This window comes from Epinephelus fuscoguttatus, linkage group LG4 (assembly GCF_011397635.1).
Source record: "Epinephelus fuscoguttatus linkage group LG4, E.fuscoguttatus.final_Chr_v1".
NCBI lineage: Eukaryota > Metazoa > Chordata > Actinopteri > Perciformes > Serranidae > Epinephelus > Epinephelus fuscoguttatus.
Window position 1 is genome coordinate 33,714,737 of NC_064755.1, and position 14,885 is coordinate 33,729,621.

The 14,885-nt window shown below is 41.1% G+C and overlaps 1 protein-coding gene across 2 annotated transcripts in view; it reads left to right on the forward strand.

The window, feature by feature from the left end:
* mfge8b (milk fat globule EGF and factor V/VIII domain containing b) overlaps positions 1-7,368 on the forward strand; it is a 32,982-nt gene extending 25,614 nt beyond the window's left edge. For both annotated transcript variants that reach the window (XM_049573329.1, XM_049573331.1), the window contains 3 exons: positions 1,300-1,484; positions 1,570-1,725; positions 4,270-7,368. In XM_049573329.1, coding sequence (XP_049429286.1) covers positions 1,300-1,484; positions 1,570-1,725; positions 4,270-4,413 — 485 coding nt within the window. In that variant the 3' untranslated portion in view covers positions 4,414-7,368. The remainder of the gene's footprint in view (positions 1-1,299; positions 1,485-1,569; positions 1,726-4,269) is intronic.
* Positions 7,369-14,885: the final 7,517 nt, after the last annotated feature.

Genomic DNA, 14,885 nt, shown 5'->3' on the forward strand with positions numbered 1-14,885 from the left:
ACTTCTGTCTTAAAACAATATGGGTGAAACCCTGCTGCTAAAGCACGGACAAAACTTCAGATTGTAAATGGTTTGTAAGGCAGATGATGACTTAACCTGCTTCTTCAATAGCTTTCACTTTAGTGGGAGTGGAAAATTATTTTTAAAAATGCACATTCAATTAAAGCGAGTAGAAGACTGACTGAATGTGGAAAAACTGAGACATACTGTTGAATTTGCACATATTTTTCTCATGATATCGTGGGCTGGTCATCATTTGTTTTGTAAATGGATGAGGGTTTTCAGAATGAACTTCTTTGAACTAAAAAAAAAAAGGAACATTTTGAAAGGGGTTATGTTTAGGTTATTAAGCAGTGGTTTTACTGGTCTGGTCCACAACTAAAATGAGATTGACCAACCCGGTTTAAACAAATACAAACAACCCAGAGTGCTTTTACTGTGGAATTATGATGGGTTCATCCAGACCTTTCTCCCGTGCGAGGTAAGTCTTGCAATGTGAGACTAGTTTTGGTGTCACCTGTTAGTCTGACATGAGATCACAACCAGCATGCATGAGGTTTGGTCCTTTTTTAAACACAGAGAAATATGTTTTTACTGCACTTGCTTTAATTTCAAAATACTCATTAGAAAACTTTCTCTCTAGAAGGTCATGGGTCCGTACGTCAAACTCAGTTCATTCCACCTCACTGAGAGAATCAACTGAAGTGTAAAATTATGTTATGGAAATGAGAGGATGTTATATAAGCAACTACATGATACTGGACAGCAACAGCACAGTTGAACATTCTCATGCATCTTTGACCCTTGTTTATCCAACTTGCATGCGCGGCTGCTTCACTAACGCACACACATTAAAAAGTCTGTTCCAGCCTTTATGTATTGCATAATGAGCTTCACAAGTTTGTTTCTACTTTAGGTTTGGCCATCTGCTCATGCTGAACATGTGAAATTATACAGAAAGCATGAGAATACTTTAAACTTGTGGAGGATCATCGCTGTATAATTTAATAACCTGGGTGTGACCAACTTGAGCCCCAGGTGGCGGTTCACAGATGTGAGCTCAGCTAAGCCTAAAGCTGCACATTTATGGCTTCACGTTCACCTCTCTGTCCACCGCATCTGCATCATCATCTCTGGATGTTTGTTTGCTGCTTCATTCACATCACTGGCTGGCCTGGGCCGCTTCCTGTCCGTCCCCTGTCTATCATACTTTCTCTCTCTTTCCATTTCTCTTCTTTTCTGTCTCTTCCTCTGTCTCTCCACCTGGTCTCACCTCCACAGTGTATTCAAACACTTCAGGTTGTTCAGAGCCGATGGGCATGAAGTCCAGGTTGGTGTCCGACCGCCAGATCACGTCCTCCAGCACCTTCCGCACCTGGGGCATCGAGGCCTTCACCTGGCACCCTCACTACGCCCGGCTGGACAAACAGGGCAAGACCAATGCCTGGACTGCTGCCACCAACAACCAGTCTGAGTGGCTGCAGGTAGGAGAGGAGGACCGGACAACCCTGCACATTGTTTCTTTAATTTGCCTGTCTGTGTTTGTAAAGTGAAGCTTTTTTCTGTCAGGTGGACCTGGGCTCTACCAAGAAGATCACAGGAGTCATCACACAGGGGGCCAAAGACTTTGGCTCCGTCCAGTTCGTCACAGCCTTCAAAGTGGCTTACAGTGATGACGGACAGTCCTGGACCATCATGAAGGACGAAACCACAAAGAAAGACAAGGTTAGTCCAGCTGCGGCCAGAAATACCCCCACAAATGTTGAGTAGGAAAACTTAACTTGCTGAAGTGATCCTTGTGGAAATAAAACAAACAAAACTACAGGATAGGGGTCCGTGCCCACCAAAGTGTTTTTTCCTGAGGCCAGTGTATTTTGTACAATTCTTTGCAATGGGAGTGCCACATATTTACACTACATGACAACAGCAGCAGCCTGATGAGTCACTGAGCCTTTATTCTGCGCTGAGTGCTGCATGTTTGGCTTATTTTTTTTTGAGTGCTAAGAGTTGAAAAATGTTTAATTTAGGTAAAATGCTGTGCTCGTCACCGTCACCTTTTACCCTGCAGTTCAGTTACAGTGATGTAGGGACAAATACCGCAAAGACCAGCCGTCACATCTCACATGTAAAGTTGCTGAACAACAAAAGAGGAGAAATATGTTAAGTTACTGTGTATATATATTAATACATGTTTCCTCTCGTGGACTCACATAGACCAGTGGGTCTGACTTGTTTTCCTCCGTGCTTCCACCTTCCCTTTATTGAGAGCAAATACTCAACCCTGTACAGACGTTTTTACTTCCGCGGATATTCTGTATCATAGCAACCAGACACAGCCAAAGGTCCCAGCTGAAGCTCTGAAGCGCTCACAGCTGCATTTCCTGAGGAGCGCCTGGCATTATCAGCTGGAAAAAAAAAACCCTCGGTGGACGGAAGGCCCATAAAATAAACAGAGTGGTAAAGATGCATTCCAAATCACATACTTTTTCTTTATACTTTTAGTAAGTACTGCAGCTGCCCTTACAGAGTACGTACTGTTGCCTGCAGTATGCACACAATTAGGACATACTACTGTCTCATAACGTTACGCCCTGAACTTTGACCCTCTTGCTTTTATATCCGTTACCTTGGAGATAAACATCACTCACTGAATTTTCCAGAGACGAAGATCAACCTGGAGAGCTCTGCTGTTGTTACTTTGCAGTGTGTGTAGTTTAACTTTAAAGTTACAGCTGCACAGATTGTAGATTCTAAGATATTATATTTGCGACATTACATCTGCAGTTCTGTCATTGTTATTTTTATAGTTATGTCCTGTTGTATTTATGATTATTTTGTTCACTTAATTGATATTCCTGTTATTACTGTTTGACTGGTCGTCAGTTACTTAAATGCACTGTCATCTGTCATTGCGACCTCTAATAACGGTCAGTCAGCTGTTTGCAGCTCAGTTGATGTGAGGTATCGTCCGCTGTGCAGAGGATTATGGGTCAGAATAGCCAGAAAAACATGCTGGCTTGCAAACTGCAAAATCAAACCAGATGTAGTAGAACATCCTGGTATTTTTGCCATACTGCATTTGACATACTCTGTACTGGAACGTGCAAAATCTTTTTCTGGCATACTATATAGTATGATAGTATGGGAATTGGGAACACACTGTAAATTTCAAATAGAGGAAAAAAATCCATTGATTCAAACGCATAGCTGCAGTGCATGCAACAAAAAAAGTTTACACAGCATTATGAGGGCAACTAAAATACATTACTTAGAAAATTAAACAAAAATAGATCTGACTGGAAAATACACCAAAAGATTATATAAACAACTTGATTAAAATAAAAAAAAATAATTATTGACAGATTAAAGAAAGGCTTTTGCAGAAGGTTGTTTTATGTGTGTGGTCTTAATGGAAACTAAAAGAAAATAGTAATATTTGAGCTTGTGTCTGACTCATTCATCTACACACCTGGAACTAATCATGTTGACGCTGGGTTTGATTCGTTTTCTGTCTTCATAATACATCCAGAAATCTTTTTACCTGCCAGATGTGCACTAAGGCGCAGCCAAATGAAGTCATTAAATCAAGGATGTTAAACACTGACAGTTTCCTCTGACTTAATTGATAAAACATTTATAATTAAAGTTGAGTTTATGATTGAATCTGTCTTTTACGGGATAATGTTTTGAGTTTGTTTATGAGGTTGCACTTATTGTCGAGGTTATTTTATATGATTTTCCTCTGGCGTCTGTGTTCACTTAACTTAAATTTTCTGCCTCCCCTCTGGAAGTTTGAGGCGTTCACTGGATTTTATCCCTATTTCATTGTGCCAGAGACTGTTTTCATATCCATATGCTTATGGTCAGTCATCATTCCCTGGCTTCAGACCAATATGCTCACTGCAACAAGTTTGAGTTGACCGATTGAAATGTTATGTTACGAGTTGGCAATGTTGGGCAAAAGGCAATTCAAAGTGCTCTACACAGAAAGCAAAAGAAACACATTATGGAAGGACATTAAATTACAGCTGAAAACAATCATTAAGGAGCCAAGAGAATAGAAAATAACGAGCTAAAATAGAATAAGACAGGTATGAAGTCCAAGTACAAGTGCAGTGTAAGAAATGAATAATTATTGGATTAAATAAACTTTAGCCTCAGTTTAAAAGGACGCAAGCAGCAAAAAAACATCTTTTGTTATCTGTATCACTGAGGTTAGCAGCAGCTTTGATCTAACTCGTTTTTGATTGGTTGTTATTCTTTGTCCAGATCTTCCCAGGCAACAGCGACAACAACGTTCACAAAAAGAACATCTTCGAGCCCCCGTTCTACAGCCGGTTTGTCCGCATCCTGCCATGGGAGTGGCACGAGCGCATCACCCTGCGAATGGAGCTTCTGGGCTGTGACGAGTAGCGCTGCCCTGGTTCAGCCTCCCCCCACTCTCCTCCTCCTTTCTCTACCTCCTCCCCCCTTCCCCTCCCTTCCCTCCTCTTCCCCTCCTTCCCTTCTCCCTCCTGAGCCACACCTGCACTGCCTTGCTCTCAGCCCTAGGGGGCAGCAAACACCAGAGTAGCACACCACCACCACCCCAACCCTGGCTGGTTGGAGGTGGGAGATGTTACCCTTAACCACTGTTACCAGGGCCCTGACTGAGTTTAGCTCACAGCGTTCCCGTCTTTGTTCGTTTCCTGAATGGATCACTCTTCTTTTTTCCACCTGAACCAAATCTGTGATCACTTCAAGAAGCGACCATGTTATCTTCTTTATCACTGAGCAGAGCTGGGGTCAGATTTTTAACCCACCTACAGGCTAAATAAAAGGTGGCGACTCCCTCGTCCCTGTGTCTGAGGTCAGGGGTAACAGGACTGCTGCTGTATCAGTTGGTGCTGCCTAGACTCTGATCCTAGATCAGTTCTACCTGGAACATTTGAACCTCCAAGACCCACGGCTGGTGATGTACATAAGCTCCACTTAACAGCTTGCACACATCCTATAACCAAACACGTCACTTCCCATCAGCACAGAATATATACTATCTTCAGAGGATGCATTGACACTTGATTATTTTCTTTACCAAAAAATCTGCACATCGGAAAATACGAATGGTTTATTATCAAGAGACCTTTAACTCTAAAAGAAACGTGTGTTCATCTTTAGTGGGAAAAACAAGTGCGTAATATTGAGTATTTGAGCAAAATAAGAGACTTAAAATCTGAAGGTGTCCCACTTTGTGTGTTTCAGTGTTCCTGATATTCTCTGCAGTGGCTTTGACAGTGAAATCCTTGGTCTGTGTTTCCCACAGTACATTTGTTTGAACTGCTTCTGAGAGTTAACGTCTAAGATGTAAAGATAGTCTTCACTCTGCAGCCAACGACAGAGGAGTGAACATCCAACTATTTACACAAACCCTTATTTTTACTGAACATCTACGAACACAAATTTTTACAAGCTCTTTCTCTTTCTGTTTGAGGCTTCAGGCCAAATCAGGGTAAAGTCATCAACTCTTCTTGTGCCAACACACCCTCAGATTTTTGTTCCTGTGGGTTCATTGTAAGATATAGTGTATAGTATATGGTGAACTGGTGCAGACACACACAGAATGATAGATTAATCCCATACATTACATGTCATTGTGGGGAATAATCATTGAACCATCACAGCTAGACAGCTGAGCAGCCAAACAGATGTGATCTCAAAGCTGGAGGAGACGCCCTCATTGACAGACAGGATTATAAACAAAGGACAAAAGAGTTTGAGATCATTGTTCAGAGAAAGAAGAGACTCTGATGCTGTTTTAGGAAATGAATAAAAGCCCTTGCCTGAGATTTAAACATGCTCTTGTCTTGAGCTTGTACAACGTCTTACATAAGTTCGGAAAACGATTCCACCTTCGGAAGTCTTTTCGCTTGATCACATTCTTTTTTACATTTGACAGTTGTTGGAGTGTTCACATGTTGTTAGCTGCTACAGCATGTGTATCAAATTTAATATAAAAAAGACAGGTTAATGATCAGTCTGTGGTTAGTTAGTCAGTCCTGCCTTTAACAGGCTGTTTGAAGTGGAGTGATCATAGAACGCAGCATGTGTTGAGATTTTTCTCATCAGAACCATTTCAGATCGGGACACTTATTTTTCATCTACATTTAGTCATTGCTGACAGATTCTTGTAATGACTAGAACGACAGTATTATATCCAAAATAATCCAAGATGCTTCAAGAATTGTGTTTATTACCAATTGTTAATAGGGCTGGGTATCAGTAAGTGATACTTTTTAAAGTATAAACCAAAATTACCCAGTAGGAAGTAGTGACGAAACATCTCCAGTCAATAGTTCTGCTCTAATAGTCGATACCTGCATTTGATTCTCTGTGCTGGGGTCTAATCCAGGACTGTCCCAACACCCCATCAGATCAGCAAACTTTGTGTTGCCACTCCCCTCCTGGTGAAGTCAGTTCAACATCTGTGTGGTCAGCCTGTGCTAACACAGCAGCAGCGGCTAACATCCAACACAGAGCTGTTAAACGATCCCAATTAACTTGCACCAAAACAGCTCAATTCTTTTGGTAAACCCATTAATAACCATTACATATTGTTAGCCATGGGATGCTAATGTGTTAGCCCTGTCACTGTGTGTTTAGCCAGGCAGAATCTCGCAACTGTCCCTGGTGCCATGCTCACACAGCTACAGCCCATACAGTCTGTGGATAGAGACAGAGATACCACCAAAACGTTTAAAATTATGGCTGTTCTACAGGTATCGAATGAAGTACTCTAGTACAGTGGTTCCCGACTGGTGCGTCCTGGTCCAAAATTGGGTCACAGGTCTGTTCTAACTTGACTCCAAGTGACTCGTTAATGTGTCAAGATTGTAATAAACACATTTTACTTTTACGTACAGTGGAATAACAGCAGAGCTTTTATTTTGAAATTCTGTTTCTTGCTGTAGAATGAGTGAATAACGGACAGCTACTTGACGCAAGTATGATGCTGAACATATATAAAACTCTGTGGACCTTGAATTAATTACTAAGGAGAAGTCTGGACCCCATGGTGAGACCAGTTGGGAACCACTGCTCTAGTACTCTGGTATCTGTATCATGTTAAGGGTACTGGTTTTGGCACTGGTATCGTAACCTTTTAAACGATACCCAGCCCTATTGGTCAGCATGGCTAACTTAGAGATTGTCAATAGTGTAGAGGCTGCAAGTTTAAAATTTATGATGGATGTTATCTCCTCAGGTCAAAGCAGATCTGCTCATAATGTACAGTAAATGCTACTGAAACATTACTAATTCTCACACATACGCGCGCACACACACACACACACACACACACACACACACACACACACACACACACACACACACGGCTGTGCTTCAAGTTGTGTTCACACAGTTTTTTAAGGCACTTTGATGTTTGTGTTTTGACATTTGAAATATTAAAAAAAACAAAAAGGAAAAACAACAAAAAAAGCAGTATTGTTGAAGCATCGAAGAACAAACAGTAAACATATTCATTATGACATGTAGAAATAAAAGAGAAAGAAAAGACAATGTAGTTTCTTTGTTAGATTCAACCTAAAGTCTGGGGGTACTCCCCATGCTTTGGTTGTTTAGTGTTAATATGTGACATGCGTATATACAGTACTTCTGTACTGCGATCTGTCAGTATTGGTAGATGTAAATGTTTGCTGCAGACCATCTATTTAGGGTCCAACATTATGCCTCCAGTTGAAAGCTGAGGCCCCGCTGATAAGACTGCAAGAGAGAAACCAAATTAAAACTGATTTTTACGGTTCCACTGGACATGTGACACGACCCGCCAAATCATCCGCTTCTGCCGCCCCCGTCACAGTATTCTAAACCTTTCCACCCCATGAATTATGAATTATGGGCTCGTGCAATATTATACTGTGTTAGTTTTGATAACAATGAATATTAATTCAAGATCCTTAAAAAATGCATGAGGGGATAGCGGTGCCACTGAGAGGTCGAGGATGGATGTTGGTGTCAAACACTGTACAATATTTATTATTGTTGCAGACGATTCCATGAGCAGTCGCCCTTGTTATCCACGTCTGCATGTGATTTATCGACTAGTGTGACTTTAAAACTGAACCCGTTTTGGATTTATTGGTGACATAGCTTCATTTTTTTTCATCAACATTCAAAGTATTGTAGATATCTGGTTTCCCCGCTGTTCAGGTTTTCTATGATTGATTTTAAAAGAAAATGATGTGTTTTTATGGTATTATATGATTTCTTGCTATACTGACTGTTGACCTCATAGAAGTTTGACTGGATTTGAAGCTTTTTTTTTTATTCCAGTATTGTGTTTCTAAGAGGATTCCTTTATGTTTGGCCTTTGTATCTCAAAATGAAGAATAAATAAAGACCTTAAAACAAACATTTTTTATCGACTCTAAATGGCTTCAGTAGCAGTAGTCTGTACCTTTTATGTACATCGCTGGATGGAATATTTAGGTTGTATTATTAGTCATATTGCTGAATTAATTGGAGCTGTTTTCCATTTAAAAAGGTGGAGGATCAAAAGATGAAAACCACTGAGGGTCGTTTTGCCTGTTTAGCATTTAAACACCCCCAGGGGCCTAATCTCTCTTTATACCACCTCACAATCTTCCAAAGGTATCTTCACCCGAGGAGGGCACGTCCCCTTCTCAGCCTCATTACAGTCTGTGAAGGTCACGCTAAAGTGCTGAAATCCCTCTGTAAGGGCTGAATCATAAGAAAAAGCATTTGTACTGTGACACTGTGGAGGTTAAACGATGGAGGGACCTCAGTTTGGATTAATGTCTCTACAGTGTTTCAGCACAGCAGTGTAGGAAAAAGTCCCTTGCACCACCGGATTACATCACTTCAGTGCTCAATTAGTAAATACCAGCTAATCATGGAAGACAACAGTTGTTTTACGTGATGATCTCATCCAGCAGTCCTCCCAAACACACCAGCTGTTTTCCCTTTTGGAGCCGCTGGCATTTGAAGTGCTGAGGAGCTAATGACAGCGCTCTCTTCTCTGTGTCCTCTTTGTTCTTAAATAAAACTCTAAATCTCCATCTTACCTTCCTCCTATTGTCCTTTTCTCTGCACAGCCCAAGGAGGCAGATTCTCACTGGTCCCGTATTCAGTGGAGGGATGATTGCTTTTTTCTTTGCGCCGTTCCTTTAAATTACACTAGTTAATTTTTAATGGCTGTATTCCCATCGTGTGCTGACTTTTTGAATTCTGCACGCTTCCTGTGTGTAGGCCATGTTTGGTTATAAATAGGGATTGCTTCCTATCTCACTTACCTTCAGTTGCTTCCTGAAATGACAGCTTGATCTTTTTTTTTTTTTTCTTGATGGCAGCTTGAGCACGTACACAAAAAATAGATATAATGCCCATCTTGTTTTTTCGAACCATATTTGGTGGGAGTTGTCATTTGAAAGATGTCACTTTTACCGTAAACATTCAGATTTGATGGACATTTTCTCACTCACTCACTATAATGTTTTGCAACACAAACACAAAAAGGTTGTTGGAGATTTATCCAGCTATTATTTTAGATATTGAATAACCTACTTTGTTTTGCCCTGGAATTACATGTGTCTGTCTATGTCATTTTGAAATAATTTGCAGCTTTTCAGTACACCTGATGAGAAATGCCCTTCTGTGTGGAGTTTGCAAGTTCTCCCGTGTCAGCGTGGGTTTTCTCTGGGTACTCCAGCTTCCTCCCACAGTCCAAAGACATGCAGGTTAATTGGTGTCTCTAAATTGTCCGTAGGTGTGAATGTGAGTGTGAATGGTTGTCTGTCTCTATGTGTCAGCCCTGTGATAGTCTGGTGACCTGTCCAGGGTGTACCATGCCTCTCACCCAGTGTCAGCTGGGATAGGCTCCAGCTCCCCCGCGTCCCCCAAAGGATAAGCGGTTACGGAAAATGAATAAATGAATGAATGAATGAATGAATGATGAGAAAAAGATGCATCCCTCATCAAGTTCCAGATATAATGGAGCACTCCAAAGATGATGCTTTTCAGAAGACGCGTGAAAGTTAGCATATTTTTCTTAATGATTCTTACATGCTCTGTTCAGCAAAATAATCTTAACAAGTCAACATCACTTTCATGATTAGTGAAGCCTAAATGCAGTCACCAGAGTTAAAAAGCTAACGGGTTAAACGAACTACACGTCACCACCATAACAAGACTGCAAAGCCATGTTCGGTGCAGCGCGGCATGATGACGTTCTGTAGTCTTATTTAGCCACTTGTTAGCAACCGCCTATTTTATGTTGCAGAAGGAAATGTAGAAGTCTCTGAAGCTTGTGCTAATCACAGAATGCTAACACAGTTCTGGGTTTTAGGAGTCATTCCTGGGGCACGTGGGCGATCAGACAAATAACTTAATTAAAGACCTTTATGTTAGTTAAATACGCCCGTTAGTACCATTGTTGGTCGCAGGGTGAATGTGTGGCCAACTGACTGCAGGTAACTTAGCTATGATAACTGACATTTATTATGGTGGATTGATTAGCACTGGCAAATTGTGATGAATGATTGTGAGAATGATACTCATATTTTGAGCAAGATAATATTTAGAAATTAAGCCACTTGTATGATGAAGCATAAATGCAGTCATCAGAAGTAAAAAGCTAACATGATTTAATTAACATCCCCACCACAACAAGACTACACAGCTGTGTTCAGAGTGATGACGTTCTGCAGTCTAATTTAGCCATTTGTTAGCACCTGCCCTTTTTTAAGACACATATAAGCGTAGAGATTCACAAGTGTGGGATTTACAGGCGGATTTTAGGTCGTAGAACAAAACGTGTCAATCTCTTCAGCTTGTGTTAACCAACCAACTGTGCATGATTTTACTATGATGTGTTTTAATCCAGCGGTGACGGATGCAGTGGCAGATCTTTCTATGGGTGATATGGGCGACCGCTAACACGCCCCCTCTGAAATAAAACAAATCCAAACAAAAGTTGAAAAAATTTAGGGGGAAAAAAGAAAAAACGTACAAATGATTCAAAGATCTAATGCTAACATTTGGTCTGTAGTAGGGGTGCCAGCTCTCGTCCTGCAGTTCACCCTAATATGTTCATGACTGAACAGAACATGTTAGAGCTTGATGGATATGGTGGAGTGATGTGTATGTTAAGAGACAATCTGTGAGGCACGGGTTTAAGCTGAAGGCAATTTTCCACGTTTGTAGACAGTAAAGATTTTTATAATTATCAGGGGGCGTAAAAACTACAAGATGTTTAAATTCAGTGTGTGAGGAAAAGGAAATGATGCCTTGGAAAAATGTGAAACTGGGCGTAATGTTCTATTTGTCTCTATAGCATTCAGTTTATAGCACACGTGCATGTCTGGTTCTCATGTTAAGCGTTTCCAGAAGCATCTTTATTGCCCACGTTTGAAGCATCAGTAAATGTTACCCAAACCAACCCATTACCAGGGTCATTAAACACCAAACTGATAAGTGAGCACTCATTTTTTATTTATGTAAATTGCATAATATCTCCCAGAGCTGTCTTATGTGAGGAATTTAATCCGGTTCACTGCTCCTTCATCAGCTTTGTGTTGGGCTTCTCCCTGTTTGGTTTCCGGGTATTGGACTGAGATGTCGCGCCAATAGAGGCAGGAAACTGGAGGCACCGCAGCAGCGGGTTTAAAAAGGAAGGATCCACTCGTGGAAAACAACTCCTATTTTAGATCAGGTATGTACCAACACAGACACCATCTCCAGGGACATCACTGAAAAGAGGGGAAATCCTATGTTATTTCTGCTCAGATAAATGTTGGAAACTTTTGATTTGACAGCTAATGAGCAGCTTTTATCATAACAACATCCTATATTTGGCATTTTGTATCTTTATTGGTGCTAAACTTGCATCAGTTGACTAACAAAAAGATAAGAAATTATAGTGTTTCTTTGTGATTACAGCTCATTTTAACATCTATCTTTTAATCAGGCTGCAAACTGTCACCCTGAGCCCTACACTTCACTCTCCTGTTGTCCTTTTATTGAAGCCTTCCTCTCTAATCACGCTAACACCACACTCTCTCTCTCACACACACAAACACACACCTTTTGTGACTACAGTCTAATGACAGCATGAGACTGAACGCACTGACACGATCACCTGCTCAGCTCTTCAGTCAAAGCTCACAAACATAAACACACGCAGTCATGTCTTCCTCTTTCATGTGGTCTCTCTGTGCTCAGGGTCCGATCTCCGCTGGCCTTTCTGGGTCTGAACGTTGCTGCCTTGCAGAAATTACACCCCTGCCAACACCGCAGTCACCCGGCAGTTCAGAGGGGCTGCTGGTATTTGGGGCCCCAGGCCAAAACCTTTCATCTGGGGCTTTGGGAAGAGCACCGGTCTGGTCTCTTCAAACACAGTGGGAGATAATGGCTTAGAGACACACACACAAAGAGGGGAAGCGGCTGTCACACTGGTGAGAGCGGGGGCTGGAGCTGTTAACAGACACTGAGGGGAGGTTTCAGGGTTTTAGGAGCTGTTGATGACTTGTCTTGCTGCCTCTTAAAATTTTATTATGTTTATTTTTATTTCAGACTAAAATAACTTCAGTGCTTCATTGAAATCACGAGTCAAGATTTAATTGCCTGTCATATGTATGTAGTCGACAGTTCTTGCCCTCTCGCTCCTCTGACACCAGAGCTTTGGCTTGCTCCCTCAAGTAAGAGCTCATACATTTGCACATCATTTTCAGGCCATTTGGCACACGACTGAACAGCTTGTGAGCAGTTTTTGAAAACACTGTTAAGGTCCAGTGTGTAGGATGTATGTGGATATATAAGCAGAAATGGAATGTAACATAATAACTTATTTTCTTCAGTGTATAATCACCTGAAAATAGGAATTGTTGTGTTTATATTATTTTAGAATGAGCTGTTTATATCCACATAGGGAGATAGCCATATAGCACCACCATGTTTCTACAGTAGCCCAAAAAGGACAAACCAAGCACTGGCTCTTTCGTGTTTTCGCGTTGGCCACTATAGTTAGCAGCCCCTCCCCAACAAGAAGTGTCAGAAAAACATTTATGTAACATTTATTCAGTGTTTTTACAGGTTTAAATCACCAGGTCTGTTTGTTTGGGAGAGGAGGAGATAATTGGGCTCCTTGTAACAACCTCCTAAACATCTGGATCAGAAAAGGGTGAGAACACATTAGCAGGTGCTGTGCTAATGGCCCATCTGCGAGTTTGCAGTGTGCCAAACAGAATTGGAGAGATTTCAGTAAGGAGAGACTTATATTTATTAACATGCACACATAAGAATGAAATATGTGTCTTTGCCGATTAGACCCCATCAAGATGGTATGTTTAAGGAGGAGCATCACCCACTGCTTTGTGGACTTCTGTTTTGTAGCATGGATCTATAAAGAGAACTGGATACAGTGTTAGAGGCAGTAGGCAGGCACCCTGGAAATCCAGAGTTCTCACGAGAGCACAATTTGAATTTGCTCAGCGAGTCACTCTGGCAAACAGTAATGATGCTCATTACCCATGCCATTGGAGCCGAGCTGCATCATCATCATGTAACAGACCCGCAAGTTGTAGTTACATAGTTTGGCCACTATGTCAAATTAGCTTCAAAGTCTGAAAAGTTCCTGGAGGCCTGTTTTGGAGCTCATTTTTTGCATTTCACACCCTCAGTTATGTGTAACTTTCTTAATAAAATGTAAAAGGGTGAGTTCTAAAAATTCCTTCCACCATTCAGTGTTCATGAACTGTTTTTTATCTAAATATGTGCATTTGTTTTCCTTGTTACTGTTCTCCAAACAGATCATGTCTGGGTCCAGCAGAGGCTGAGATGCAGCTGCTGGACGGAGGCAAGATCTGTCTGGAGACTAATAACAAGGAAAAGGAATGTGCATATGTACGTAAAAAAATGTCAGTAAGCATGACAAGATGTGCATTTTCTAATCTAGTGGAAGGATTTGTCAGTCAAAGTTGAAACAACAAAGATATGATGGGTTATAGTGTAATTGGCAGTAGGCTACCCACCCCATTAACTTCACTAGATCTGACACCAAAGTCAGGCTCCTCAAATGCTGTCAATGTTGTCATGACTGTTCCTTTTTTATAGTTTTGTTGTCGCAAACCGGGAAATTGGCTATAGAGACCAAAATCTGTCTTTTGCACCAGGCTGTAAACATGTTTATTTCTGTAAAGTCTGGTATTTTAACACGGGGATCTATGGGGATTGATTAGTTTCTGGAGCCAGCCTCAGTTTGCCATTGAAGGAACTGCAGTTTTTGGCAAATGTCAACCCCAAGTGTTGAAAGGGGAAGTTGGGGCATTACCAAAGTCATATGATTCATCCCAGTGGAACTATAAATCATGGTACTTTGTTTTTTGGCAATCCATAGTTGTAGAAATATTTCAGTCTGGACCAAAGTGGTGGATCGACTGACCAACTCTGCCGTCCCCAGAGCAATGCTAGTGTTGTGGCTAAAAAGGAAATCCCAGACAAGGAAGTGATTTTTTTTTTCAAAGTACATATTTCAGATGGTAATGAAGACAGTGCAGAGAAATGGAGAGAGAAGAAGGAGTGAGCGTGAGGAGTTTACCAAATCAAAGCTGTAATTCAGGGAATTCTGCGTCAGTGATCACCCAGACCTTAACCAGAGATAGTTAAATTTGGTCACTTTTAACCTCTTTTGTGACAAATGTGAAAATAATGTTCTCACTTTGTGACTCTGTCCAATAATGAATGCAACAAAATTATCAAGTCATCGCCTGGATTTCCACGTTTGTGGGTAGAACACAATGAAATCGCTGTTTGTAGTGGCAGGAGGAGTTGCAGACAGACAGTAGTTGTGGGTTCGTGCATGTAAAGAAAAAAGT